The sequence below is a fragment of the Ornithorhynchus anatinus genome, chromosome 21, assembly GCF_004115215.2.
Source record: "Ornithorhynchus anatinus isolate Pmale09 chromosome 21, mOrnAna1.pri.v4, whole genome shotgun sequence".
Taxonomy (NCBI): Eukaryota; Metazoa; Chordata; class Mammalia; order Monotremata; family Ornithorhynchidae; genus Ornithorhynchus; species Ornithorhynchus anatinus.
The window spans coordinates 16,399,571-16,425,249 of record NC_041748.1 but is presented as its reverse complement, the minus strand read 5'-3'; the positions used below and the strand labels follow the sequence as shown (position 1 = coordinate 16,425,249).

At 65.4% G+C, this 25,679-nt stretch overlaps 2 protein-coding genes across 14 annotated transcripts in view; one reads left to right on the top strand and one right to left on the bottom strand.

Moving 5' to 3' along the window:
- Nucleotides 1-632: 632 nt before the first annotated feature.
- Nucleotides 633-3,320, top strand: NME3 (NME/NM23 nucleoside diphosphate kinase 3). The gene is made up of 5 exons (XM_029049105.2): nt 633-758; nt 956-1,086; nt 2,329-2,430; nt 2,531-2,643; nt 2,781-3,320. The coding sequence occupies exons 1-5, from the start codon at nt 713-715 to the stop codon at nt 2,896-2,898; spliced, it is 510 nt and encodes a 169-aa protein (XP_028904938.1). The 5' UTR covers nt 633-712; the 3' UTR covers nt 2,899-3,320.
- Nucleotides 3,321-3,442: 122 nt separating this feature from the next.
- The window catches only part of MAPK8IP3 (mitogen-activated protein kinase 8 interacting protein 3), a 54,064-nt gene continuing 31,827 nt past the window's right edge, over nt 3,443-25,679 (bottom strand). For 5 of the 13 annotated variants that reach the window (XM_029048949.2, XM_029048958.2, XM_029048952.2 and 2 more), the window contains 24 exons: nt 25,240-25,251; nt 24,029-24,046; nt 21,849-21,906; nt 21,504-21,656; nt 19,095-19,176; nt 17,401-17,531; nt 16,648-16,704; nt 16,378-16,548; nt 15,706-15,832; nt 14,897-14,992; nt 13,672-13,830; nt 10,898-11,063; nt 10,214-10,396; nt 9,511-9,709; nt 8,478-8,600; nt 8,231-8,311; nt 7,816-7,883; nt 7,382-7,530; nt 6,658-6,829; nt 6,437-6,550; nt 6,069-6,107; nt 5,289-5,453; nt 5,032-5,184; nt 3,443-4,903 (listed from right to left, as the gene is read on the bottom strand). In XM_029048949.2, coding sequence (XP_028904782.1) covers nt 4,782-4,903; nt 5,032-5,184; nt 5,289-5,453; nt 6,069-6,107; nt 6,437-6,550; nt 6,658-6,829; nt 7,382-7,530; nt 7,816-7,883; nt 8,231-8,311; nt 8,478-8,600; nt 9,511-9,709; nt 10,214-10,396; nt 10,898-11,063; nt 13,672-13,830; nt 14,897-14,992; nt 15,706-15,832; nt 16,378-16,548; nt 16,648-16,704; nt 17,401-17,531; nt 19,095-19,176; nt 21,504-21,656; nt 21,849-21,906; nt 24,029-24,046; nt 25,240-25,251 — 2,798 coding nt within the window. In that variant the 3' untranslated portion in view covers nt 3,443-4,781. The remainder of the gene's footprint in view (nt 4,904-5,031; nt 5,185-5,288; nt 5,454-6,068; nt 6,108-6,436; nt 6,551-6,657; nt 6,830-7,381; nt 7,531-7,815; nt 7,884-8,230; nt 8,312-8,477; nt 8,601-9,510; nt 9,710-10,213; nt 10,397-10,897; nt 11,064-13,671; nt 13,831-14,896; nt 14,993-15,705; nt 15,833-16,377; nt 16,549-16,647; nt 16,705-17,400; nt 17,532-19,094; nt 19,177-21,503; nt 21,657-21,848; nt 21,907-24,028; nt 24,047-25,239; nt 25,252-25,679) is intronic. The other 8 variants (XM_029048951.2, XM_029048960.2, XM_029048955.2 and 5 more) reach the window with 6 other exon arrangements.

The window sequence follows — 25,679 nt, the reverse complement described above, 5'->3', positions numbered from 1 at the left end:
GCCGGCACGGCCCGCATCTCTAAAATGGGGATGTGGGGGACAACCTCGTTGCCTTGTATCTACCCCAGCGCTTAGAACAGTGCTTAGCGCACAGGAAGCGCTTACCAATACCAACAGTATTATAACAGTGTTAAAAAATAAACGGGGGGGAGAAAGGACAGGCGTTGGGCAGTGGTTTCAGGATGCAGTCGGCCAAGCGGGTTTACCGAGCGCTTACTATGTGTGCTCGGCACACATAGTAGGCGCTTAAGTGCCAACGTTATCATTATTACCATTATGCAGTCCTACTGATCGAGCGCTTAGCCGACCGGCGGAGGAGGTGGGCCAGGTGCGGCTCGCCGTCGTTCCCCACCTGAAGGTCCTCGGCGCGCGGGGCCCCGCCTCCGGGCTCTCGGCCGGGCGCGCTCTGCAAACTTCTCCGGAGAAGAAGTCCGTCCGTCCGTCCGTCCGTCCGCGCCCCCCAACTCTGCGTGCGCGCGACGGTGCGCGTGACGCGAGGCCACGCCCCTGGGTGCGCGCGACCGCGCGCGCGACGCTGAGGCCGCGCCCCCTCCCGTTGCGGCCACGCCCTCTCCGTGCGCGCGACGCTGAGGCCGCGCCCCCTCCGTGCGTGCGCGCGTCGGTCCGGCCACGCCCCTCCCCCTCCTCCCTGCCGCTTTCCTCGTGCCCCCGTTGCCGCCGCCGCCGCTTCCTCGTCCTCTCCGGCCCCGCCATGATCTGCCTGGTGCTCACCATCTTTGCCAACATCTTCCCCGCAGGCGAGTCACCGCGCGCGCCCTGCTCTCGCTGTCTCTGTCTCTGTCTCTCCTCTCTGTCTCTGTCTTCTCCAGTGTGCAAGCCCTGCCCCCCGGGGGAGCGGGCAGGGCGAGGGCCCGACCCCGACCCCCGACCCCCGACCCCTGACCTCCGCCCCCTCCTCCTCCCCGGTCTCGCCTCGGTGGGCGTCGGGCTCCAGGCTGGAGCGGGCTGAACGAGCGAACGTTCCTGGCCATCAAGCCGGACGGCTTCCAGCGCCGCCTGGTCGGGGACATCCTCCGCCGCTTCGAGAACAAAGGCTTCAAGCTGGTGGGCCTCAAGCTGGTGCAGGTCAGGCGGGGGCCGCCGCCGCACGGGGGGGGAATCGCCGCCGGTTGCGGGACAGTGGGCAGGGACAAGCCGAGACGGGGGACGGGGAATGGAAGGTGGACGAGGTCGGAGGGCCGTCCGCATCGCCTCCCACGGGCGGGCCCGGGATGTGCGGGAGACGGCGAGCCGGGGGAGGAGGTTGCGCCCAGAGGATTTGCGGAATCGGTGAGGGGAGAGGTGGCACAGCTCATGGAGACGATGAGATGAGGCGGCCGCCCAGGTCGGTGCGTGTGTGAGGCGGAGCAGGAGGTCGGCGGCGCGGTAGCGAGCGAGAGGAGGCGGACGGTGGAAGGATCTCGTGGCTGTTGAAGGGATGTAGGGATGGAGAACGAGCCGAGGAGTGAGAGGAAGGGCTCCAGATGGTTTGGAAAGTTGGCGAGGAGGGGGCCGAGGGGCGGGAGGTGACCTCGACAGCTGCCTGGAGTGAGGCGTGATTGCAGACGGCGGCTGCTGTAACTCCCTCCCGGGGCCCCGGGCCTCCGCTGGGACGGGATTGAGACAGGTACCGTATGCGACCCGATCACCCTGTCGCCGCCTCGGGCTCGGTCCTTCTGCCGAGCCCGGCCACGGGCTTTATTGTTTTTATCAGCTGAGGATGGTAAGTGACCTGCCTAGGGTCACCCGGCCAACAAGTGACAGAGCCGGAACTCCCCCGCCTCCCCGGGTCCCCGTCCGGCACTAGGCTAACGGGAGGTGAGGGCCTGGCCGTTGGGCTTCTCCGGGGGGTCGCTTCCCGAGGCCCTGTGATCATCCGCCTCTCCAGTCTGGCCACCGTCGCTGCCGTTAGCCGGGCCTAACCGGCCCGGCTTCTAATCCCGGCTCTGCCGGTCGTCCGCCGGGGGCCGTCGGGCCGATCGCCTCACTCGCGTGCCTCAGTTCCCTCATCTGTAAAATGGGGATCAAAACCGCGAGCCCGTGTGGGGCAGGGACTGGGTCCGGACTGACGGGCCTGTAGCCATCTCAGGCTTTACCACACGTGTCCCGGCCTATACTAAACGCTTAACGGATACCTTAAGAAACCCCCCAAGTCGTGGCTCCCCTTGGCGGGATCGGCTGCGCCACTGGGCGACAGCGCGGTCGAAGGGGACGGTGGGAGGAAGCGACCAGCCCCCGGTAGGCGTTGAGCGGCGGCCGGGAGGTCGGGAGCGTGCGTCTCGCCGAGGGGGAAGGCCCGGCCCCGGCCGTGACGGGGTGTGATTGCAGGCCTCCGAGGACCTGCTTAAGGAACACTACGCCGCCCTGCGGGACCGCCCCTTCTACCACCGCCTCATCGAGTACATGAGCTCGGGGCCCGTCGTCGCCATGGCAAGTGCTCCCCCGCGCCCGCTCTCCGGCCCGGGCGGCCTTGGCCTTCGGGTCCCCCTCGGGTCCCGCTCGGCCTGACGGGGCGGCCCCTCCCTTGCAGGTGTGGCAGGGGCTGGACGTGGTTCGCTCGTGCCGGGCGCTGATCGGAGCCACCGACCCGGCCGACTCCTTGCCCGGCACCATCCGAGGGGACTTCTCTATTGAAGTTGGCAAGTAAGGACCCCCCCGCCCCCCCCGGTCGGCTGTCGGGTCGCCCCTCCTCCTACCCTCTCCCTCCGGTGTCCCGGAGAGCCCCTCTCCGTGGGACAGCTGGCCGAGGCATCTCCCCCCCGCCCTCCGTTCCCTTTCAGGAACGTGATCCACGGCAGCGACTCCGTGGAGAGCGCCCGCCGCGAGATCGGCCTGTGGTTCCGGGCGGAGGAGCTGCTCTGCTGGGAGGACAGTGCGGAGCACTGGCTGTACGAGTAGCGGTAGCTCGCATGGCGCCGGGCCGGGCCGACCCGAGCCCCCGGCCCGAGGACCGCCCCGCGCTGCAGTTCTACCCGTCTTTGGTTGCCAGGATCAGGCTGGAGCTACCCCCGGGTCGGCGGAGGGAGGGTCACGGGGATCTGGTCTGGTCTCTCCGCTGTCCCCCGCCAGCACGGGCTGAGGGGAACCAGTGGCTTCCCCTCTCCCCCTCCCTCAGCAGGACCCCTTTGGAGCCGAGGGTCTAGGCGGGGCCGGGGGAGGACAGACGCGAGGACGGGCCGAGGCCTCCGAGGCCCCAGCCTCGGGGCTCCCGCCGACCAACCCGGCCCCTTGAGCGCGATAGGAGAGTCCGGCGGGAACACCTGCTGCCTGGCAGGCTGGGCCTTGGCTATGTTTCGATAATAAAACTCTGGGAAAATCGATTTTGGCGGGGGTGCTCTTTTCCTCCGAGGCCCCGGTCGCAGGGGACGGGGGATGGTCCTCTCGGGAGCAGGTGTGGCCCCGCTCCACCTTCGCACGTGCAGACTCACCTTCCCACACCTGCTCGGGATGGTAACACGTTTATTACGTACAGAACAGGTACACGGTTGTCACGGGGCCAAAGCCTGGGGGGGGACAGGGATGGAGGGGAGGGGGGTGTATCCATCCGGCCGGCCCTCCACACCTCACCTCCGCAGCCCTCTCAGCGAACCGGGCAGGGGCCGGGCCCTGACGGACGCACGGGAAGACCCTCCCGGGACGGACGAGGGACTTTACATACATCACAGTGGAGCGACGGCGGCGGGGGGAAGGGGGACGAGGCGATCCGTTTCGGCCCCGGCGGCACGAGGGGGCGGGGAGGACCGGAGAGCTCGCGGAGGACCGTGTGGCGTGTGCTTCTTATGGGAAAACGGTTGGGGGGGAGGCGGGACGGAACTGGTGGACGCCGCCGGCCGGCCCGGGGACGCGGGGAGACGGACGGGGAGCGGCCGGGCCCAGGGCGGGCAGCGGAGGCCGGGGATTGCTGCCCGGTGCTCCGGGGGCACGGGGCGGGCGGCGGGCGAGCGCGTGTAGGGCGGAGGCAGGGAGCTGGCCGCCACGGCCCCCGCCGCCGTCAGCGGGCCTGGAGTCTGGGTTAGCTGCCTCCCGGCCTCGTTCCTCCAGGACCGCCCCTGCCCCCCGCGCCGCCCCCGAGGCCGGCAGCCAGCCAGGCTGAGCCGAGGCACTTGGTAATGGGGTGGGGGGGGAGAGGGGAGAGGGGGTCGTGCAGGAGGGCCGGCTGACTGCTCCAGCTGTTTCCACTCTAAGGGGGGGGGGAGCGGGGAGGGACTCCAGACCGGGCACAGGCCCTCCCCTCCCCTCCCCAGGCTGGCCCAAGCCCGGAGCAGCAAGCCGAGGCCGGATTCTGCCTTCCCGGCACCCCCCTCGGCCCTGGGGGCTCCTGGCCCATCCCGTCGGTGGGCCCCCAACCCCGGGCCGGGCTGGGACTTAGGTCCCTCTCTCCCCGCCCCGCTCCGGGCCCCAGCTTCCTTTCCTCTCCCCAGCTTGGGGAGTCGGCCAGAATCTGGCCCCACTGAGTCTGAATTTGGGGGGGGCAGGGGGGAGCTTGGCAAAGGGCCCGGGGGAGAAGCCTCCACGCACCGCCGGCAACCGAGTTGATTGGCACAGTGGGGAGGACTAACTGATGGGCTGGGGGCTCGTGCACGGGTGGGGGTTTTAAGGCTAGGGCCCCGGGGGGGAGTAAGTGGGAGGGGAGGGGAGAGAAAGCAGGGGGGCCGGTCCCCGCCCCCGGGGGGTGGGAGGGAAGGGGGCTCATATGTACAACATGTGGCCAGCTGGGCATTCAGGCAGCAGCAGCAGCAGCAAGAGGAGGAGGGAGGGGAAGGTGAGGAGGGGCGGGGTCATCACTCGGGGACGTAGGACACCTGCCACACGATGATGTGGCTCCGCTCGGCCTTGGACAGCACGGGCTTCGCCTGACTCGCATCCCCGCCGCCCTCCTCCGTCTCGTCGTCTTCCCCGTCACCTGCCGGGGGGCGCGGAGGGAGCTGAGCCGGGGCCCGCCGGCCCCGCCCACCCGTCCACGCATCCCGTCAGTCGACGGATCCGTCCAACCGGGGGCGGCGGGGGGGCGGGGGGCCGGGCCACACTCACCGATCCTGAAGTCGATGTAGCCCTCGCCGCCGCTGAGCACCAGCGCGTTCTTCAGCTTCTGGCCCTCGGCGGTGTCGGCGGCGGAGGCGGCCGAGCCGGGGGTCTCCGAGGGGCTGTCCAGGACGCTCCCGTTGAGGGTGGCGAGGACGTTTCCTGGGGGAAGGAACCCGGGGGAGCGGGGGGCGGGCTCAGCGCCGGGGCCGGCGGCCTGGGGGAAAGCGGGGGTTGGCGTGGGAGGGGCGGGGCTCACGGCTCACCGGGCACGGAGACGAAGAACTTGACGGCGTCACGGTGGCCGTGGAAGCAGAGCTGGGCCTGGGCCATGGAGCAGTAGGGGATGAAGCTGCTGCTGTCGTCCCCGTACACGTGGATGATGCCCCCCGGCCGGCTCCCTTCGCCCGACGTAGGCGACGTCTTGTTGGCTGCGGGTGGGCGGGGAGAAGAGGAGAGGAGGCTCAGGCCCCGGCCCAAGAAAGGGGCGCGGGGTCAGCTCACAGGGGGGCGGGGGGACCGCAGCTCCCGGCTACCACTCGTGGGGTACCCCCGGCCGGCCCCACCCATAGTAGTGACGATGACGGCGGTGTCCGTTAGGCGCTTACTCCGTCTTGGGCATCGTTCTAAGCGGGTCGAACCCAGTCCCCGCCCCCCCACGGGGCTCCCAGTTCTTCATCCCCATTTTCCAGATGAGGGAACTGAGACCAAGAGAAGCCGTGTGACTTGCCCAAGGTCACGCGGCAGACAAGCGGTGGAGCCTGGATAGGAACTCGGGTCCTTCTGTAGTGGGTCCTACCCACTAGGCCGGGCTGGGCTGGGCTGCCCGCCCTCCCTCCCGGTGGGTGACTCCGGCTCAAAACTGTGTCCCCTAGGGTCTATGGGGGGCAGGACTGTGAGTGGCTGGTGGGCCCAGCCCACTCCCGGCTACAGGAGCGGGAAGCGGGGTCCGGACGCCCCGCCGGGTCTCCACGGAGCCGCCGAGGGGCCGGGGTCTGGGCCGGAAGGCGAGGGGGTGGCGGGAAAGGAAGAGGCCCCGGACTTACCCCGGAGTCCCAGGAGCTGGCCTCGGTGCAGGACGACAGCTGGCCGGGGTGGCAGGTGGACGGAAAAAGAAGGCCCGTCACTCCATGGGGTGGAGGCGCCTCTCGCCGCCTCGGAGCCCAAGATGAACGCCCGGACCCTTCCCGCCCCACCGCCTACCCCTTCGTCGGGCCCAGGTCCCCCCCAACCCGGGGGCCGTACGCCGAGGAACGGCGGACGTCCGGGCCGGGAGAACCGAGGCTCAGGCCTCCGGCCTCCGCCGCACCGGTGGCCAGCCATCGGGCCGGGGCGGCGCCCGCTCCGGGTCGGGGAGATGGCGACGACCGCGCCGTGGCCCCTGGTGACCCGACCCACCCCGGGGGGCACTCACTCTCCGTCAGGGGGATGGAGATGACCACGCCGTTGCCAGTGCCCACCCAGAGACGGTTGCCAGCGATCAGCAGGGCCGTGATGCGTACGAAGGAGAAGCCCAGTTTGCCGGTACCTAAAGCGGGGCCGGGGGAGCGGGGTCAGGGTTGGGGGGGCGGAGAGGCGCGAGGGGAGACCCGCGCCCTCGCCCCCACCCTCCGGGCCAGCCGCCGGGCCCCTCACCCAACATCTTGCTGACGTAGGGCTCGATGTCCACGTCCTGCAGGTGCTGGTGCGTGTGAGCGTGGTAGAGGCGCAGCGTGGAGTCCAGCCGGATGGACACCCAGACGCCGTCACCGATCCACGCCAGCTGGCGCACCTGGCTCTCCCGGCGCGGGTGGGCGTCGAACGACTTCTGCGGGACGAGCCCGGGGTTTCAGAGGGGCCGCCCGGCGGCGGGACCCCCGCCGCTCCCCCCGGCCCTCCCCGCCCCCGGCTCCGGCCTCGGCCCGCCGGGTCGCCTCGGGCCGGTCATGGCACCTCTCTGGGCCTCTGTTTGCTCCTCTGCAAAATGGGGATAATTAACCACCCCCATCCCCCGGGCTCTTAACGGCAATGTCGAGAGCACGGGATGCCTCTCCCCACTTGACATGGCATGTCGAGAAGCACACGGGATGACCGAGGACTAGGCGCCTAACAAGCAGGAGTCGCCTTGCTTGAGCCCGGTCACGGGGCCGGGACCCCCAACGGACCTCCGGCCGAAACAATCCCGTTCCAGCCCCCACCTCAAAGGGGAAGGGAGGCTCCCCGGACCGCCCCTGGCAGATGGGGCCCAGAGAAGCTTCTCTACCCTCCATCTCTGGGCTATTCTCGCCCCCGGACCCTCCCACTCGCACCCCAAACCACCCCACCCTCGCGGGGGCCCCTCGCCGCACCCCGGTCCGCCCCCCCTTTGGCCCCGCGGTACCTCGATCTGCATGGTCTTGGGCTGGATGACGTGGACTTTGTTCTTGTAGCCGCACCAGACGCGATCGTAGACCACGGCCATGCAGCGGATGGAGTGGTGGGGGTGGCCCAGGTCCATCAGGTGGTAATTGCTGAGGTCCCACTGCCCATCTGGGGGAGGGGAGTCGGGCTCAGCGGGCCGCCATCCAGGGCCGGGGGCCGGTGCTGTCGGAGCCTCTCCGCCCCGGTTCCGCCATGGTCAGGGCCCGGGGAGAGGGAGCCCCCAGGGGGCTGCTCCAACGGCTCCTGGACGGAGGCCGGGCTGCTGGCGGCCAAACGGGCGGGGCTTCGGGGACCTCCGGCTCTGCCGACCGGGCCCGCCCCTCCCAACCCTGGTCCCGGCCGCTCCCCCGGCCCCGGCCCTCCCGCCCGAAAGGGCCTCTGACGGAGCCTCACCTTCCCCTCGGTGGAATATGGCCAGGGTCCCATCTGCCAAGGCCACCAGCACGCGGCCCTTCACGTGCCTGCAACGGGTAGGGGGGAGAGGAGAGGAGGGGAGGCGTGGGCCCGGTCAGGGTCCGGTCGTGCCAGGGGTCTACTGGGGATGGATCCGCCCGCTCTGGGCTCCAGCTGTCCGTGCGGGCGTCTGCGAGTCTAGGACTCCGTCCCTCCCACCCTCGCCGGCTCTGGCCCGGGGAGCCCCCGGGAGCCGGCCGCCGCTTCCGGCCAACGGTCGGCCAGCGGCCTTCCCCAGGGCCCCGGGCCGTCCGACCCCCGGAGCGACTGGGCGGGTCCGTGCGGGGCGGCCCCGGGGGTTCCCCCGGCCCCCACCCCCACCTGCCGTGAGCTCTGGGCCCCGGACCCCGCTTACACCAGGCTCAGCACCGAGTCCTTCAGCTTGATGGAGTGCAGGCATCTCTTCCAGTTGGCCACGGCAGAGTGAACGTACAACCTGGGAGCGCGAGGCGGGTAGGTGGGTCGGGGGGGGGGGGCTGGGTTGGGTCGGGCTTCCTCCCCCCAATTCCCCAACCTCTGCCGTGCCCCCCGCCCCCCGCAAAGCCAAGGGAGGCCCCCCCGGCCACACCCGGTATCGCCCGCCGGGTCCCGAGGGCCCGTACCAGCCGTTCTGGGCCCCGAGCCACATGGTGGGCGCGGCGCTGGTGCCGATCCCCGCCGGGTCCCCGTTGGCCTCCTGCTCCGGGGGGCCGGTGCCGGCCTCGGCTTTCTGCTGCCCGTTCTCACTGGGGAGACGACACCACCCACCGCTCAGGGAGGAGGCCGCGCTGAGCGGAGACAGCACGGGGCTGGGAATCGCGGGCCTCGGGTTCTAGTCCCACCCTGGCCACTGGCCCGCTGTGCGACCGTGGGCCTCCGTTCCCTCATCTGGAAAATGGGGATTAGACACCTATTCTCCTTTCCTTTTACGACTTGGAGCCTCACGCAGGACTGGCGTTGGGTGTGTGGAACTGAGTGAGGGCTTCTTATGGTATCTGTTAAGTGCTTACTATGTGCCAGGCACTGAACTAAGCGCTGGGGTAGATAAAAGCAAATCCAGTTGGACACCTTCCCTGTCCCACATGGGGCTCCCAGTCCTAATCCTCATTTTACAGATGAGAGAACTAAGGCCCAGAGAAGTAAAATGAGAGGCCCGAGGTCACTCAGCAGCCAAGTGGCGGAGCTGGGATTAGAACCTAGATTTGACTCCCAGCCTTCCACAATACTTCTAATCCCATTATTTTTATTGCTACTACTTAACAATGCTAATTGTGGGAGCAGGGCAGCCTCAGGCAGGTAGGCCGGGCCTCCCCGTTGGGGGCTGCAGGAGACAGGAGGGGCCGGTGCCAAACCTCCCGCTAGGGTCCCCCACCTCCTAACCCCCCCGCCCTTGGGCCCCTTGCCACCGGCCCTCGGGGAAAAGCAGCAGCTTGGAAGCTGGGGGTAGAGAGACCAGCCTCGTTCCCCAGGGGCCCGCCGGGAGTCCCCGAGCCTAAGGCCGCCCCCTGGCCCAGGGACTCCCCCGAGCCACCGGTCCCCTCCACCGCCCCCGTGCTCTCGGCCACCCCGGGCTGGACTTGGGCCGCCCGGCGGCATCGGGCACACCAGGGCTCACGGCCGCCTGACCTGGGGCCCCCCCGGGGCCCGATCCCCCACCTGACCGGCCGGGTGCCCGGCTCCGTGGCCGCCGGCGTGGGCGCCGGGTCCGTGAAGACGTGCTCGGTGAGGGGGCCGGGCCGGGCCGCAGCCGTCTCGTTCTCACTGGGGCCCGGCTCGGGGACTTCGGTGGCCTCGGTGGCCTCCTCGGTGGACTGGCACTGGTTGATCCTCCCGTTGCTGACAGCGGCCACCTCTCCTGCGGGGAGCGGGCGGGTGGGGGTGCGGGGAGGGGAGAGGGCACCGGGGATTAGGCCGGCGGGGGGGTGGACCGGGACGGGGACGGGGGCCCCGCCGAACACGGACCCGGGGAGGGGGCCGGGGGAGAGGAGAGAGGGAGCTGAGGAGGACGTCCCGAGAGGAAGAGTGGGATGGGGCGGCGGATAGGGGTCGGCTCTGGAATATGGAAAAGTCCCTGCTCTAGGCTGTGAGCTCGTTATGGCAGGGAACGTTCCTGCAAATCCTTCTGAGCGCTTAGCACAGTGCTCTGCACATAGTAAGCGCTCAATAAATACCACTGACCGACTAGTTGACCCAAAGAGAGGGAAACGGAGCGGGCTAGGGTGGATAGAGGGAAATGGCGGACTCAGCCCTGGAGGGGCAGACTGGGGCGCCTCCGTAGCACGGGCCCTGGAGGACCCCGCTCCGTCCCGCTGTTGTTGGCGGGCGGGTGGGCCTTGTCCCCGGGGGCCGTGCAACTCACCCTGCCCCTTGTCGAGGACGGGGGTGTCTCCGCGGGAGGAGCAGTTGCTGCGCGGCACGTTGCAGCGGGTGGCACAGCCCACCAGGGTGATCCCCGCCAGGACCCCGTCGGCCCCCGACTCCTCCGGATTCACGTCTCCCTCCAGGAAGATCTCGCCCGGCGGGTAGTCGCCGTCGCTGGCCGCTGACAGGAGAGAGACACCAGCGGCGGCGGTCAGAAAGTTTACAAAGCGCTTGCTGGGGGTAGGGCACCGTACTGAGCATCGGGAACAAAGCCTGGGGAGAATTGCCAGGGACCCCGGCCCCCCTAAAGGGCTCATTATTTCCATTAAAGTAACGTCCGTCTCCCCCTGTAGACCATAAGCTTATGACTACTGCTCCGGCACACAAGCCCCCACCTCACAATCCCCGATGGACTTCCTGTGAGAACGGGAGGGCTTCCGGGGGTGACGGGTGGGGGATTCCCGGGGACTTGGGCTCAGGGGGACGGTTAGCCCTGCCGGCACATGGGTAAGAGGGCACCTCGGCTGGGAAGGCGCTGCCGTGGATCTCCTGCCTCGTGGACTGGAGGCTGGGTGAGGCTCGCCGTCCGCCGACCCCCTGGGCTTCTTAGGGTCCGGAACCCCCGGGGGTGGGTGGGCAGCGGCTGGGGCAGGGGGCAAGGGAGGGGTGGGGCGGAGCCTACCGGGAATGCTGGAGATACAGAGCACATGGGCGTTGCAGACCGTGAACTGGTCCACCACCGTTCCCGGTTGGTTGGCGTCGATGATCACCACTTTGCTGGTGGACAAGGTGCTGGTGAGGATCCAGACGCGGCTGGAGGTGGCGTCCGTCTCATGGAGCTCCTTCCCCTGGAAGGCATGCCGGGTGGGTGCCACCTCAGGCAGGCCCAAACTGCCCCCCATCCCCCCACTACACAAGCACGCATGCGCACAGATACATATCTCTCCCCCCCGCCCCCGGCCCCACCCCCAACCATCCCGGAGGCCTCAGCCATCGATTCTTGCGGCGTCTCCATCCTCCCGAAATCCCCCCTTCACTTTCTCTGGTGTTTTTTAAGCACTTACTAGGGGCCAGGCACCGACCACAGGGATAGATACAAGATAATCCGGTAGGACAGAGTCCCTGTCCCCCGTGGAACTCAGTCTTAATCCCCATTTTGCAGGTGAGGGATCTGAGGCCCAGAGAAGTGACGTGACTTGCCCAAGGTCAGACTGTGGACAGGTGGTGGAGCCGGGATAAGAACCCAGGTCTTTTTGCCTCCTGGGCCCTCTCCACTGGGCTACGCTGCTTCTCCTCTGGGAGACTTGCCCCCATTACCTTTTCCTTCCCTTGGGTCCTCTCTTCCCAACTGCCACCTCTGCCCCTGCAGCCTCACGGCCTCCCTCTGGCCCTTGGGGGCACCTTGGTTTCAGCTCTCTACAAATCAGTCCTGATTTGTTCCCTTAACGTTACTATTAGTAGTAGTAGTAGGAGGAGCAGCAGGAGAAAGTCCGGGCCTGGGAATCAGGGGGTCATGGGTTCTAATTCCGGCTTAGGCTTTGGGCGAGCCACCTCACTTTTCTGGGCCTCGGTTCCCTCATCTGTAAAATGGGGATGAAGACTGGGAGCCCCGTGTGGGGCACTGACTGCGTCCAACTGGATCTGCCTGTATCCACCCCAAGGCTTAGTAAAGGGCCTGGCACATAGTAAGCACTTAACAAATACCATAATGATTCTCATTAGCAGCGATAATAACGATAACAACTGTGGTATTTGTTAAGTGCTTACTGAACGCTAAGCACTGGGTTTGCTGCAAGATCTTCAAGTCCCCCATGGGGCTCACAGTCCAAGTAGGAGGCTGAGCAGAAGTACTGAACCCCCATTTTGCAAACGAGGAGAGAAGCATGGTGACTCGCCCAAGGTCACAGAGCAAGACGGTGGAGGATCCTCTGACTCCCAGGCCTGTGCTCTTTCCACTAGGCCACCCCGCTTCCCATCTTTCCCTGCTCTCGTTGCTCCTTCAGGTAAGCCCACTGCGCATCGGTGTCCCCCCCATTAAGACCGCGAGGCCCCGGAGGGCAGGGCTTGCGCCTTCTACCTCTACCGGACTCTTCCCGAGCCCTTTGAACTCCACCTGGCATGCCAGCGGTGTACGGTCAATACTACTGGGCAATCCATCGATGGCCCTGGGAGGCCGAATGGTCCAGCCCCCTGTACTGTCTGCAGACCTGTCTCTTCTCCCACTCGGGTCACCCGACTCAGCCCCAATCCCTTCTTTCCCTCTGTGGGATCCCGGTGAGTGCGCAACTTAATCCGCCACTCCCCTGAGGACAGCGGGGAGGGAACCATGGGCAGGAGCCACTAGAGAGACGGTTGGGGGGGTTAAGGGGCCTGAAAGACTGTCCCCCAGGCCCAGAGACCCCAGGAGATGGGCTGGTTCCTCTCCTGTCTGCCAGGACCCACAGAAGCCCCGATCCAGACACGACAGACTGAGGAGCCAAGAAGGGGGGAGGACAGGCCGGTCCTCCGGCCGCCCCCTCCTTTCCAGGAGAGCCCTAGGCGGGAATGGGGGAGCCAGACCAGGGTTCAGTCGGCCGGGAGTTGCCTGGTGGCTGGGAATTCCCGGGGTCCGGCGGGGGAGCCCCAGCTGAGAGCTGGAGGAAGAGGGAAGCCCTTCCCCGATAGAATCAAACACGCACGCCTCCCTCTCTCTGTGCTCCACCACATTGCAAATATCCACAGGCATGGCCCGTGCCAGGACAGCCTGGTGCCTGGAGACCCGGGTCCTCACCCTGGCTCTGCCGCTGGCCTCCTGCGTGACCCCAGGTGAGCCACCGAGCCTCAAAAAACAATGACGACGACACTTGTTCGGCCCTTACTGTGTGCCAGGCACCGTACCTGGCGCCGGGGGGTACAGACAAACTGAGTCGCGCAGCAGTCCCCGTCTCCTATGGGGCTTACCCTCTTGGCCCCCATTTTACAGATGAGGGAACCGAGGCCCAGGGAAGCGAAGTGACTGCCCAAGGTGGCCCAGCAGACAGGTGGCGGAGCCGGGATTAGGACGATCTCCTGTCTCCCAGGTCCGTCCCCTATCCACTAGGCCATGCTGCTTCAGGCTCCCTGTGCTTTGGTTTCTTTACCTGTCAAATGGAGCGAAGATGGCTGCCCTCCCGCTGCCCCCCCCGGGCCCCCAGACCGTGAGACTCACATGGGGCAGAGAAAATGCTGGGGAAAGTATTATTGGGATCAGAGGTGGTCGTGAGGCGCGTGGGCCCCTGTGGCTCCCACTGCTTCCGACTCCCCAACTCCACCCTGGGCCTTCCCCGACTTCCCCCTCGGATGCAGACCAGAGGGGTCGGCCCTGCCGGCGGAGCCCCCCAGGGCCCCATAGCTTCCCCGGTCCCCGGCCCGGAAACAGCCGTTCTGAACCGACGCGGGGGTGGGAGCCGGGGGCTCCCGGACCCCCATCCTGCTGACCTTTCTCTTCTCTGGCGAGGTGTGGTTACTCTTGCTCTCTCCTTCCGTCTCCCGGTCACAGGTCAGGGGGTCCCGGCCTGGAGTTGGCTTGGTCCCATTACCCGAATCCTCTTCGCTTGGCTTCCAACCGCTCAGGTTCACTCCGGCTGCACACCACAGCTGTCGGGAGGGAGAGGCAAGAGAACGCGAGGCCGGTTATCCGGGGCCCGGGGCAGAAACCTTGCCCAACCACGACTCCTCAACCGCAAGCTCCTCAGATCGCTACACCTGCCTCGAAAAGGATGGGCAGCCGCTGGGACCCCCGGCATACCGGTCCAGAGATGGGGCCGCCCCTCAGCCCCACCCGTTTCGGTGGCCCGACCTCCCACCCTCCCGCTGCCGCCCCGCCCGACCTCTGACGACGGGAGGTTTTTGAACCCCCCGGGTGACTCTGGCCGAGCGCAAGCCTACGAGAATCTCCTGATCCCTTGTGGGGTCAGGTGTTGAGCGCTGGGAAGGGAGTCTCAAGGAGAGAGGATATGAGAGAATCCCATTCTGTTGGCCTGGTTTTGTTTTTCCTGGTATTTATTAAGTGCTTACTAATGTGCCACACGCTGGACTAGGCACTGGAGTAGATAGAGAGCTAATCGGGTCGACACAGTCCCTGGGGCTCACGGTCTTCATCCCCACTTAAGAGCCAAGGGAACCGGGGCACAGAGAAGTTAAGACAAGTAGCGTGGCCTAGTGGACGCAGCACGGGCCTGGGAGTCGCAAGGGCCCGGGTTCTAATCCCGGCTGCTTGGCCACTTGTCTGCCGGGTGACCTTGGGCCAGCCGCTTCAGTGGGAGAGTGGAGGAGTGGGGATTAGAACCCAGGGCTTCTGACTCCCAGGCCTGTACTCTTTCTACTAGGCCACACAGCTTCTCGGTCAGCGTATCGTACGCTCCCAAGCTAGGCTAAGCTGAGCTCAGTACAGTGCTCTGCACACAGCGCTCAATAAATACCACCGATGGATTGATCCCAAGGGCTCAGTGCAGCACGTTGAAGTCAGCAGGCGCTCAGCACGCTCCAATACTGCCACTGTACCCGCGCCCGCCAACCCCCCTCCCCCACACATCATGCTCGGGGCACTGTGTTGAGTCCAGTAGGAGCTCAGTACACCCCACGGCTACTGTTGAACTCTCCCGGAGGATCAGTGCAATACGCTGACGTCAGCAGGCCCTGACGTGCCCAGCAAAATGCTCACCTTCATGGTGGGGTCCTTCTCAACCAGGGGACGGCAGTACACGGGCACAGGCACGTTCTTCATGCGGGTGTCCTCCTGGCCCCCGCTGGGACTCAGCTGCGTCGGGAGGGCAGAGGCTGAGGTGGGGGCCGGGGCCGGGGCTAGGGGGAGGGGGGCTCACTCCTCTCCAGGGGGCCGCCCTCCGGCTGCTTCACACAGGGCGGCCTGAGAGCCGACTCCTTCCACGACCCCACCTGGGAGGGGGGCATTTCCAACCCCACCTGGCTACACTAGGGCCCTCGGGGGCCACTTGGCTCCCCTATGCCCTCTGGGCTTCTGGCCCCGACCTCTTCCTTCTGTTCCCACTGACCCCCGGGCAGCGGGGTTGGTGTGTCCGACCGGGCCGAGGCGGCGACGCCGACGGGAGGCTCTCGCTCCCGTCCGAGAGCCGGCCGGGGTCGGGGCTGGGCGGCACGGGTGGGTGGGCCTGAGGAAATGCCGCACTATGGCAGAGGATCCTGGGGGCCGTAATATTCTGGGGGCCTGGCCTCCGGGGGTCTCTCTCTGCCTTCAGCCGATCCGACTTTCTGTTCGACCGTAAGCTCCTTGAAGGCGGGGATCGCGTCGTTTGCCTCTCCTGTGCCCTCCCAGGTGCTCGGCCACGGTGCTCAACATACATTACCGACCGACCGATTCCCCAAAAGATAGGCCCGTCTCTACCCCACTCTGTGGAGAGGGAAGGGGGGGCCCGGGATCGTGGGGGTGGGGGGTGGGGGGTGGGGGGGAGAGGGGTCGGTTCTCCCGGCCCACGGGCGGAGGAGGGGGACTACCTGCTTGTATTTGGCCGGCAGACTCCAGCCACAGGCCTGCAGCCGCCCGTCGTCGTTGCGCACGTGCTCGCGTACCTGGCGGTACTGCTCCCGCTTCTGCTCCCGCCGGGCGGACGACGTGCAGTCGCTGTGGAGAGACAGGTGCCCGCTCACTGCCCCTCTACACCGTCAGCGCGTTGTGGGCAGGGAACAGGCCCGTCTGTCCTTCTAACATACTCTCCCAAGCGCTCAGTATAGTGCTTTGGACAGAGAGCTCGACAGATCTGACTGGATGAACGCGTGCCCCGCCCGAGGCGAGCCGGGTTTAAGGTGGCCGACCCCGGAGGACACCCCCTGCATCTCCTGGACTCCTCCGGATATTCTCGGCGGGCTTGAGCTAGGCTGGCATCCAAGGGACTCCATCGGGCCACCTAGAGCCCCGGGCTATCGCCAGCACCTCATCCGGCTCTGGGCTCCCCACCCCCGCCACAGGCCAGAGCCGCGGGGAGAGACGTGACCCCCCGCCGCCTCCCCAACCCCCGGTGGGAGGAAAAGAGGCTGCTCCAAAGGGGCCCGGCCGGAGGACTCCGGGACCCGGGGCCCTGTCCTCCCCCCAGCCAGCCGGGACCGGGCTGAATGGACAGAGGGCGGGTGGGAGGGCACCTCCTCACATCCCCGGCCCGGGACGCTTACTCCTCGGGGAAGAACTCGAGCGTGCGGCTGCCGGCGGAGATCTGACACATGGTGTGGCTGCGCCGCTGGCTGAAGCCAGCCGTGGTGGGAGATTTGTAGTGGATGTTGACCGAGGGGTAGGCCCTCTTGGCGGGCGGCGGGCTGGACGAGGAGCTGAACAGGCGGCTGAAGCTGCGGGAAGGACCGGCAGATCAACTTGGGGGCCGAGGGAGGGGGACCCCAGCGCCCCCCACCCCGGTCCCCTGGCTCCTGTGGCTCGCCGGGACTCACAACTGCCAGATGGTCGATTTCTTCTTCTCCTGGACAGACGGGTGCTCCCGGGACGCCCTGGGGGACAGACCAAAGAAGAAGCATCCATTTTGGTCACCGCCCAGCCCTGAAGGAGAAGCTTCCCTGGGCCCTCCCCTCCACCACCTACCTCATACCTGGGGGCAGAGCGCCAGGAAGGGGGGTAGGAGGGAGAGGTGGGGTTCGTTTAACGAGCACAATTGAAAAAAGACAAAAGAAGGATCTCCCCCAAAATCCAGGGCCCCATGCCCCCAACCTGGCCAAGGGGCCCACAGAGAGAGGTGACCAGGCTCCTAGGCGACTCAGGGTCTTCGAGCCGAACCCCCCACCCACATAGCATCAGGCGCACTGACAGACACCCCCTCTCCCTGCCCGCAATGGATGTTGTGCTCTTCCCATCACTCAGTACAGGGCCTGGCACCACGTGGGTGTTCAATAAATGCCACCGATCGTTAGACCCTAAGCTCCTCGAGGGCATGGAACATGCGACGGGCTACCGTCGGGAGTCTCCCGGCGCCGAGCACCCAGCAGGCTTTCAGTTAACGTGGCCAACTGACTGTTGGCCCGTAAGCCACTTGAGGGCCGGGAACACGCACCTCAGGCCTGTTGTGCTCAGGACAGAGCCTAGCATTCGGCGGGCGCTCGATAAGTGCCACCGGCCGACTGACCGAGGAGAGAGGAGCGGCTACCACGTGCTGCCCAGCCAAGAGTCCTCGTGGGCGGCCCAGAACTGACCTGATCATCTCTGTCCACCTCACGGCTTCCTGGAGCTCCATGAGCCGCTCCTTGTACTGGTTCCGCTCCATGAGCACGCGGGCCATCTCCACGCGGGTGAAGCGGCGGCGCTGGGCAATGGGGATGCTGTCCTGCAAGGGGGAAGGACACACCGATTCGGCCAGTCAGAGAGGCGAGGGAAGGGCTCGGGGTCCCTATGGGGGGGTGGGAGGGGGCTCGCGGGAAGCATGCGGGCCGTTCCGTTTCCTCGCAGCTGACCATGGCACCTGCCCACCCGCTCCGGCCCCGGTTGCGTCGGGGCCGGGTCGGGCCCTATCTCCGGGGGTTTTCAGCGAATCTGAGAAGCGGGGTGGCCTGGCGGAGAGAGCCCAGGCCCAGGAGTCAGATGACCAGGGTTCTCATCCCGGCCCCGTTGCGTGGCCTTGGCCGAGTCACTCTGCTCCTTTAGGCCTCGGTGCCCTCGACTGTACATCGGGGCTTAATACCGCAAGCCCCGTGTGGGACAGAGTCTGTGACCGACCTGACTGGCCTGTTTTTACCCTAGTGCTCAGTAAAGCGCCTGGCACGTGACAAGTGCTTAACTGTGCCATTTAAATAAAACAATGCACGGGGCAATACAGTAACTAGGCGACTGTTTTTCGGCAGAGGCCGCTCAACTCTCAAGTCCAGGGGTGTATTCTAAGGGGGTTAGCACGAGGACCCGGCCCTGGCCCGCTGGTTGGTAGGGACGTGGGACTGCGACCCCCAGAGCCGTCAACGAGAGTCCGTGCGGAAAGAGAGCGGTCCTTCAGACAGAGTCCAGCCCTGCTTCCTTCGGGCCAGGGCCGGGGCCGGGAAGCGGGCCCATTCTTTCCACCTGGGGAGCAGAGCAGCTGCCGGCCTCCCTCCCCGGGAGGGAGGGAGGCACATGATGCTGAGTAGCCAGGAACCCCAAGGAAGGGCAGGGCTACTGGTCCCCATGGAGAGTGAGCTGGCACCCATTCCTTCCTCCCCCAGCTTCCAACAACCCGCCAGACAGACCCACGGTGGCCGTCGCTGGGCAAGGCCCGAGGCCGGGGGCCCGGCCGCCTGGCACGCCGGGGGCTCCGCGGACCAGACCCCCAGCACACCCTGTCCCGCCCCCGGGGACGATGGCATCGGGCCAATTCCGGGCTGGAGTCACCCTCTTCGATTAGGCTGGCCCCTGGGGAGAGGGAACCCGGACCGGACCACGCTTAAGGGAAGCAGCGGCCACGGAGCCCAGGCCTGGGAGTCAGAAGGACTTGGGTTCTAACCCTGGCTCTGCCCCGTCTGCCGTGTGACCTTGGGCAAGTCACTCAACTTCTCTGGGCCTCAGTTCCCTCATCTGTAAAATGGGGATTGAGACTGGGAGCCCAATATGGGACAGGGACTGGGTGCACCCCCACTACCTCGGATCTATCCCAGAGCTCAGTACAGTGCTTGGCACATAGTAGGCGCTGAAGAGATACCACAGTTATTAATTTTATTATTACTGTTTAGGATGGGGGCACCTGGACCTCCCACGGCAGCTGTGGTAGCGGTGGCAGGGGGCATTAAGGAAACCCTGGGGCGCCGTGTCGGCAGAGGGGGGCAAGGGGGAGGGGTGGAGGCGGGGGGTGGGGAAAGCAAGGCCCCGATAAAACCAAACAGCCCATTAGCCCCCATTCCCCAGGCATTTTAATAATGAAATATACCAATTCTGTACAGAGATAGCTGCTTACATCCTCCACCTCTTCTTTGGGGTCTGTTCGGGCAGTGATAGCCTCTGACTTCACTCTGCAAGGGGGTGCGGGAGGGGAGAAAGGGAGAGAGGAAAAGAGAAACAGAGACAGAGAGAAACAGAGAGAGACAGAGCGCACCAGGCCCGGGAGTCAGGACAGGTTTGGTGGCCGGCGGCCGTGAGGAGCTCGACGTGCACCGACATTCCCACCGGGCACTGACCAAGCCCGTTGGGGCCTCCGCGGAGCTGGTTCGGCTCCCGGGTCCAGGCCTGACTGGGGCCACGGGCTCAGGCAGGACCGGCCCCCTCCCCGGCTCTGGCCTGAGGCAGCTGTCCCAGTGCCCAGCCGGCCTGAGGCTTCCCGGGGGAGAGGGGGCCCTCTGGGCCACATCGTGCAGGCGGAGGGGTGGGGCGTTCTCAAAACCGAACCGCCCTGGAACCTGCTCTAAAGCGAGCTGGTGACCGTCCTAATGCTGAGCCTCGACCTCTTCTCCCGCTCCTGTCCACGCTGCTGCCATTTCCCCGGCCTTTCGGCGACCTGGGGGCCGTCAGCGCCCGCCCCCTAACCTGGGGCCTACCCTACAGATCTGACCTCTCGCCTGGGGCCGGGGCAAATGGACCTAAGCCAGAAAAGGGCGTTCTCCCTCTGGGGGATTGGCCAGGGGAGTCACAACTGGACCTGAGGGGAGGTCAGCAAATCCTGATGCCAGAGAGACAGAGACGGAGGGGGCGAGGAGAGATAGTTGGGGGAGGGGGGAGTCTGAAGGAAGAAGTGATAGAAGGAGGGAGAGAGGGTGAGGGTTGTGGGGAAGAGAGAAAGGGGAGAGAGGACAGAGAGACTGAAGGAAAAAGAGATAGATGGGGAAAGAGGGTGAGAATCAGGGTCAGGGTCAGAGAGAGAATGAAGGAAAAAGAGATGGAGGGTGAGAGGGGGCAGAGAGAGACTGAAAGAAAAGATGGGGATCGAGGGGGCAGGATAGAGAGAGAGAGAGGTTGAGGGGTTGTTGGGGGTGAGTTAGGGGCAGTCACCATAGATCTTCTATTGTCTCTTGCCCCCGTATGGACACAGAATCTACTGGGCCAGGCAGGGCATTCTAAATGCGGACCTGGGACCCTGTCAAGAGACTTTTGGAAGAGGAGTGGTCAGGCCTGGCGGACCGCCCTAGCGGACATCCGGGTGTCACGTGGGCCCCGCTGGCCCCAAGGAGTGGCCCAGCGACGTGGTAGGGAACGTTCCGTGGAGGCCCGTTTGAGACAGCCCTGACCTCTGACCCTTGACTCTAGAGTCACCGTGTCCCCTTCTGGGTGCAGTTTCTGAGCCGAGGAGCAGGGAGACCGGGTGCCGAACAGGAAGTTACCGGACAGAGAGGCATCCTGGGGCCATCTCTGTGCCGGTCAGGGGACAGGGCCGACGCCGGCTGGACCCGGGCCACCCTAGAGCTAGTCGTCCCGGCCCGGGTCAGATCTCCCTCGAGCTCTCCAAGTAGCCCCGGGTGGCAGAGTCGGAAGAGGACACGTGGCGGGGGGGCTATTCGCATTTCTGCCTGGGGTTTCCCCCTCGAGAGCTGCTGAGGCTCCTTTCTGGACCCGGCGGCCTTCTGGGAGACTTGGTGGAGAGGAGAAAAAGTTACTGGGAAGTGGGAGGCAGAGAGGCAGGAAAACAAAACACAATGACCCCATCCTTGAGTGGAGGGTGGGTGATCAGCACTGCTGAGGGCTGAGGAGAGGGGAAGAGGGGGAGTCGGAGGAGTGATTTCAGCCCTTCGGACCCAAATGGTGACCGAGAGGTTCGGAGCTGGAAAAGGAAAGAGGAGAAAAGGGACTTGGGTCTGTCTGCAAGGGAGCAGGATTCAGAGAACGGCTAAGGAAGAGGAGCAGAATGGGTGGTTTAAGGAGCCCGGACCTCACTGCCAGACTGTCACCTCCCTGTCCATTCCAGCTCATCGCAATAAGGGGAGACGATCAGAGTCGTCGATCCTTTCATTAAAAAGGCTGCCTATCGGGGCCCGCTCTGGCCTTCCGACTGGTCCCTTAAGAGCAGCAGAGAAGCGGTGTGGTCTAGTGGAAAGGGCCTGGGAGTAAGAGGCCCCAGGTTCTCATCCCGGCTCCGCCACCTGTCTGCTGTGTGACCCCGGGCAAGACGCTGGGCTTCTCTGGGCTTCAGCTGCCTCATTTACAGGTTGGGGACTCAATCCCACTCCCTCCCACCTAGACACTGAACCTCAGGCCCGAGAGGCACTGCGTCCAAACCGACAACCTGGTACCCACCCCAGCGCTGAGAACAGCACAGGGCCCATGGCGAGGGAGTAACGAAGAGCGTGGGCACCAGCTTCTGAGGCTTCCCCGGGTAATCCCCACTGCTCCCACTCTCAGGGTTACTCACCTCTTCAGCTCCTCCTCTAATTCCTTGACCCTGCTCTCCATCTTGGCCTTGGCCTGCTTCGTGGCCTCCAGCTCTCCCTTCAGCACTTCCTGCTCTCCGGACAGTTGGTCCACCTTGGCGATCAGGTCGTTCTTCACCACGTTCAAAGCGTTTCTGGAAAGGCAGCCAGACGGGTTAAGGCATCCGGGGCTCGGGGTGGGGACACTGGCCACGGCCCGGGGGAGGGGAGGGCCCTCGGAACAGGATGCCGCCCAGGGCCCGGGGAGGAACGATGCTCCTGGAAGCAGCCCGAGACGTGGGGACGAAGCAGAGAAATGGATGCGTGGAGGTAGGCTGCTCTCTTACTTGGTCTCCAGGAGCTGTGAGTTCTCCAGAAGTAGGTTCCCCACTTCCTTGCCCATTCCTGAAACGAAAGGTCCAGTGGTCTCCTCTGAGCCCCCACCCCTGCCCTGAATAGAGGGCGGTTTGGCCTAGTGGCTAGAGCACGGGGCGGGGAGTCGGGACACCCAGCTTCTGAGCCCCCACCTCCTGCCACTGGCCTGCCTTGAAACCCTGGGCCTCAGTTTCCCCGTCTCTGAAACGGATATAGGAGCCCCCAAATTCTCCCGACCTCTCAGACTGAGAGCCACACGGTGGGATGAGGCTGGGCCCGGTCTGACTCTCTGGAGTCTAACCTGGTGCTTTTGGCAAGGAAGCGCTTAACCGATACCGGGCCAGATGGCGAGTAAGAAGGGTCTTGGTGGCCCTGAGCGGTCTGGAGAATGCACGGCAGGGCCCCAACGACTTCCACCCGGGGACCGACAGGCCGCGATCTGAGACGACGGATGGATGTCGGAGGGGATCTGTCCCTCTTGTGGACCCAGCCCTGGCTAGGGTGGGCAGGGCGGCGATGGAGCCTGGCCCCTCGGCTGGCCTCGGAGTGGCCTGGGCGAGCAAGTGAGCCCCGCGGCGGCGGAATGGGCTCTGGGCGGAGGAGGGCCCGGGTCCTCCCTGCCCACTGCCCCCGGGGACGGGGTGGATATAGGACGGCCGGGGCGGCTCTTCACCACGGCTAGACCTCCAGCCGGGGAGAGATCATTTCGAGGGACAACGTGAGCCGCCAGAGAGGTCCAGTTGGCTTCCTGGAGTTTCGCGTCCTCCCCACCGCCCTGACCTCCCACCACCACGGACCGACCCAGAGGTCTGCGGTCACCCCGGACCCAGGCCAGGCGGAGAGTAGCTGACCGTCTCTCCCGAGCGCCTTAGCACAGTGCTCTGCGCCTAGCGAGCACCCAGTAAACCCCACTGACGACGACAATGATGATGATAACGACTGTGATGGTTTCCCCTTGGGAAGAAGTTGGGTGGAAGCGAGAAGGGCGAGGCTGCTCTCGGGGGCAGAAGAGGAAGACCCTTCTCTGGGACCCCCTTTGGGGGAATCCGCCCGGGGAACACTCGGAAACGGGCAAACCTGCCCGGACGGATTACTCCAAAGGAAACAGAGTTTTGACCGATCGGCAGAGCCGGTCGCCCTCCTCTGCCAGCCCGGCCTTCCGCCCTCGTTTCCCACCGCTCCCCCTTCCCGCCCCCACCAAGAGAAGAAGCCACCGAGGGTGAGGGTGCGCGCTCGCCCACTTGACCACTTAGGTTAGGGAACTTATTTAAAGGGGCCGAGAGGTGTGCTTCCCCAGGGGATTGTTTTAGTCATATAAGAGTCCTCTCTGGGGTCCCTGCCTCTGCCCCATACAGAACGGAAGGTCCTCGCGAGCAGGGAGAGGGTGTCGGGTCTCTGTCGTCCTCTCCCAAGGGTGCAGCACGGAGCGGCCCACCCGGCAGGCGCTCGATAAATACCATTACTGTCACGACTACAAACCTCGACCATCATCAATCAACGGCTTATCTGTCGGTAGAACGTGTCGGGCACTTCCTGTGACCAGGGCGCTGTACGCGAGCGCTGGCGAGGGCACGTTACAATACAGTTGGCCGACACCACATCCCTGCCCTCAAGGAGCTGACGGTCATGGAGCATCTAGCTTATGGGAGGCCAGGCCCGGTCTCAAGAAGGATCTGAGTGTGGGAGTGAATTATCTCCTTCTCTCTCTCCCTCCTCCTCCCCCCTCATTTTCCGACTGTCCCACTCGGCCTAGCTTGGCCTCCTGAGGGTCCGGAGAAGAGGACCTAGCAGCCAGTGGAATATCAGACTGGAGAGCTGGGGGGCGGTCTAAAGAGAGTGCCCTGGCTTCTGACGAAATTTGGGCGGGGGAACCCCGGAGTGGGGAGAAAAGGGGCTTTGTGGATCTCCCCACGACAGGACTTCGCCCCAGGGAGGCAGCAGAACGGTCACCGCTCGCCCGCTGAAAAACAGGGGGGCACCGCTCTGAAGAGATGAGGGCTACCGTTTTGCTGTCCCCACGCCCCTCCCCGCCATCCATCCTCCACCGCCCAGATGTCTCCCACCCTGCTGTCATGCCCTCCGCCCCCCATGGAGCATGGTGAGATGTTGGGTGGACAAGAGGAGCTGAAAAAGCACGTGGCCTGGGCCTTACCAAAAAAATCATCCCGCACTAGGACAGCCGTCCCAATCCCGTGGGAGACCGGGGGGGTGGGAATCAAAACATGGGGAGGGGGAAGAGGGGAAAGAAAGAGGGGGAGACAGGAAGAGAAAACAAGCAGCCGTTAAACATCGTTTGTAGACAGCAGAGCGAGCGCCGGCCGGAGGCAGGGAGGGGGGGCGTCAGAGGGGATGCGTGGGTTATTCCACACAGGGAAAGCGGGGAGCGGGGGGGGGGCGGGGGGAAGCCCGGCTGGCACTCATTGCCAGAGCCGCTTTTCCTTGAACGGCAGGGAGTTACTCCTTGGAACGTTAAAGGACGAAAGAAAACAAAAACCAACTCAAAGTCCGCATGCTTGCACTGGCGAGGACGAGACGAAAGGAGAGCAAGGAGGGAAGCTAGCTTGGACCAAAATGGTACGTGGGCCTGGAACGACTCTGACCAAGCCGTGGAACTCTAAATCTCTTCGGCTAGGAGGCCCTGGGGTTAGGAAGCTTGTCAAGTCAGCCAGATGGTGAGCTCCTCGAGGCCCGGGATCGTGTCTCCTAACGTTAGCGCGCTCTCCAGCAGGCGGTAATAAATACCGTTGACTGATTCTAGTGCGGTGTTGGGGGGCATTAAGGAAGGCAGGCGGTGGGTAAGGAGCAGAAATCGGGGGGGGTGACAAGTTGCCGGCCATTTTGCCCGGCAGGGTGAGGCGGGAGAAACAGACCCCGAGCCCTGACTGGCCCACCAAGGGTTGGCTGGCGGGGGTGGGGTGTGTGTTTGTGTGTGTCTGTGTTTGGGGGTGGGTGGGCACACCCACAGGAGGACAGAGGGCGGGCCGGGCCAGGCAGAGCGGCTGCAGGGTCTCGGGGACCGTGTCGACAGGGCGGGGGAGGCAACGGAAAAAAAAAAATAATGAGGTTAATGACAAGGAAGAAACCTACTGGAGGAGGACTGAGGGGACCAAAAGCTGGGTGGCCAGGCCTCTTGGGGTGGGGTGAGGACGTCCGCCAAACTGAGGAGGGGGAGGAAGGGCGGAGCCTGAGGAGCCACTGGCGATTGGACGACAGCTGGGGGGGGGTAGCACGTGTCGTTTAGCGTTTGAAGCTGAACGCTGTGGGGAGGAGGTGGCGGGAGAGGGGTCGAAAGGAGGGCGGAGGGGGAGGGGGAGAGGGACAACCCAACACAGACAAGGAAACTCAATGGGGCGAAATACACACCTGAGAACTCCCCTACGGGCCGTGTCCAGCGAAGCACAGAGAGGCCGGGGGGGGGGGGGGGCAGGGGGCAGGGAGGGCAGGGGGGAGAAGTGATAAAAGAAAAAAAAAGTCAGTGACTGGACCCGACAGGACGGGGGGGACAGAGGGTTTTGGCCGCAGAGAAACGAGCAGCGATGTGACCACTTCAATGCTGAGCGGCGCAGAGGGATCCGGGTTGGGGGCCTGCTGCGTTTGCAGAGGGGTTGGGGTACGGGCCTCCTCCTTTGGCCTAGTGGAGAGAGTCTGGGCCTACCAGTCGGCGGGCCCGAGTTCTAATCCCAGCTCCGCCCCTTGCCCGCTGGGTGACCTCGGGGAAATGGCTTCACTTCTCTGGGTCTCCTCTGTACAATGGGGATGAAATCCTGTTCCCTCTAACTTAACACTGTGAGTCCCTCGAGGGA

What these genes read in the sequence shown, in the direction of transcription:
- NME3 (XM_029049105.2), top strand. Translation starts at nt 713, where the DNA reads ATGATCTGCCTGGTGCTCACCATCTTTGCCAACATCTTCCCCGCAG. An exon ending in TGCCAACATCTTCCCCGCAG is followed by an intron (nt 759 to 955) that starts GCGAGTCACCGC and finishes GTCGGGCTCCAG; the next exon opens with GCTGGAGCGGGCTGAACGAG. An exon ending in CGGGGCCCGTCGTCGCCATG is followed by an intron (nt 2,431 to 2,530) that starts GCAAGTGCTCCC and finishes CCTCCCTTGCAG; the next exon opens with GTGTGGCAGGGGCTGGACGT.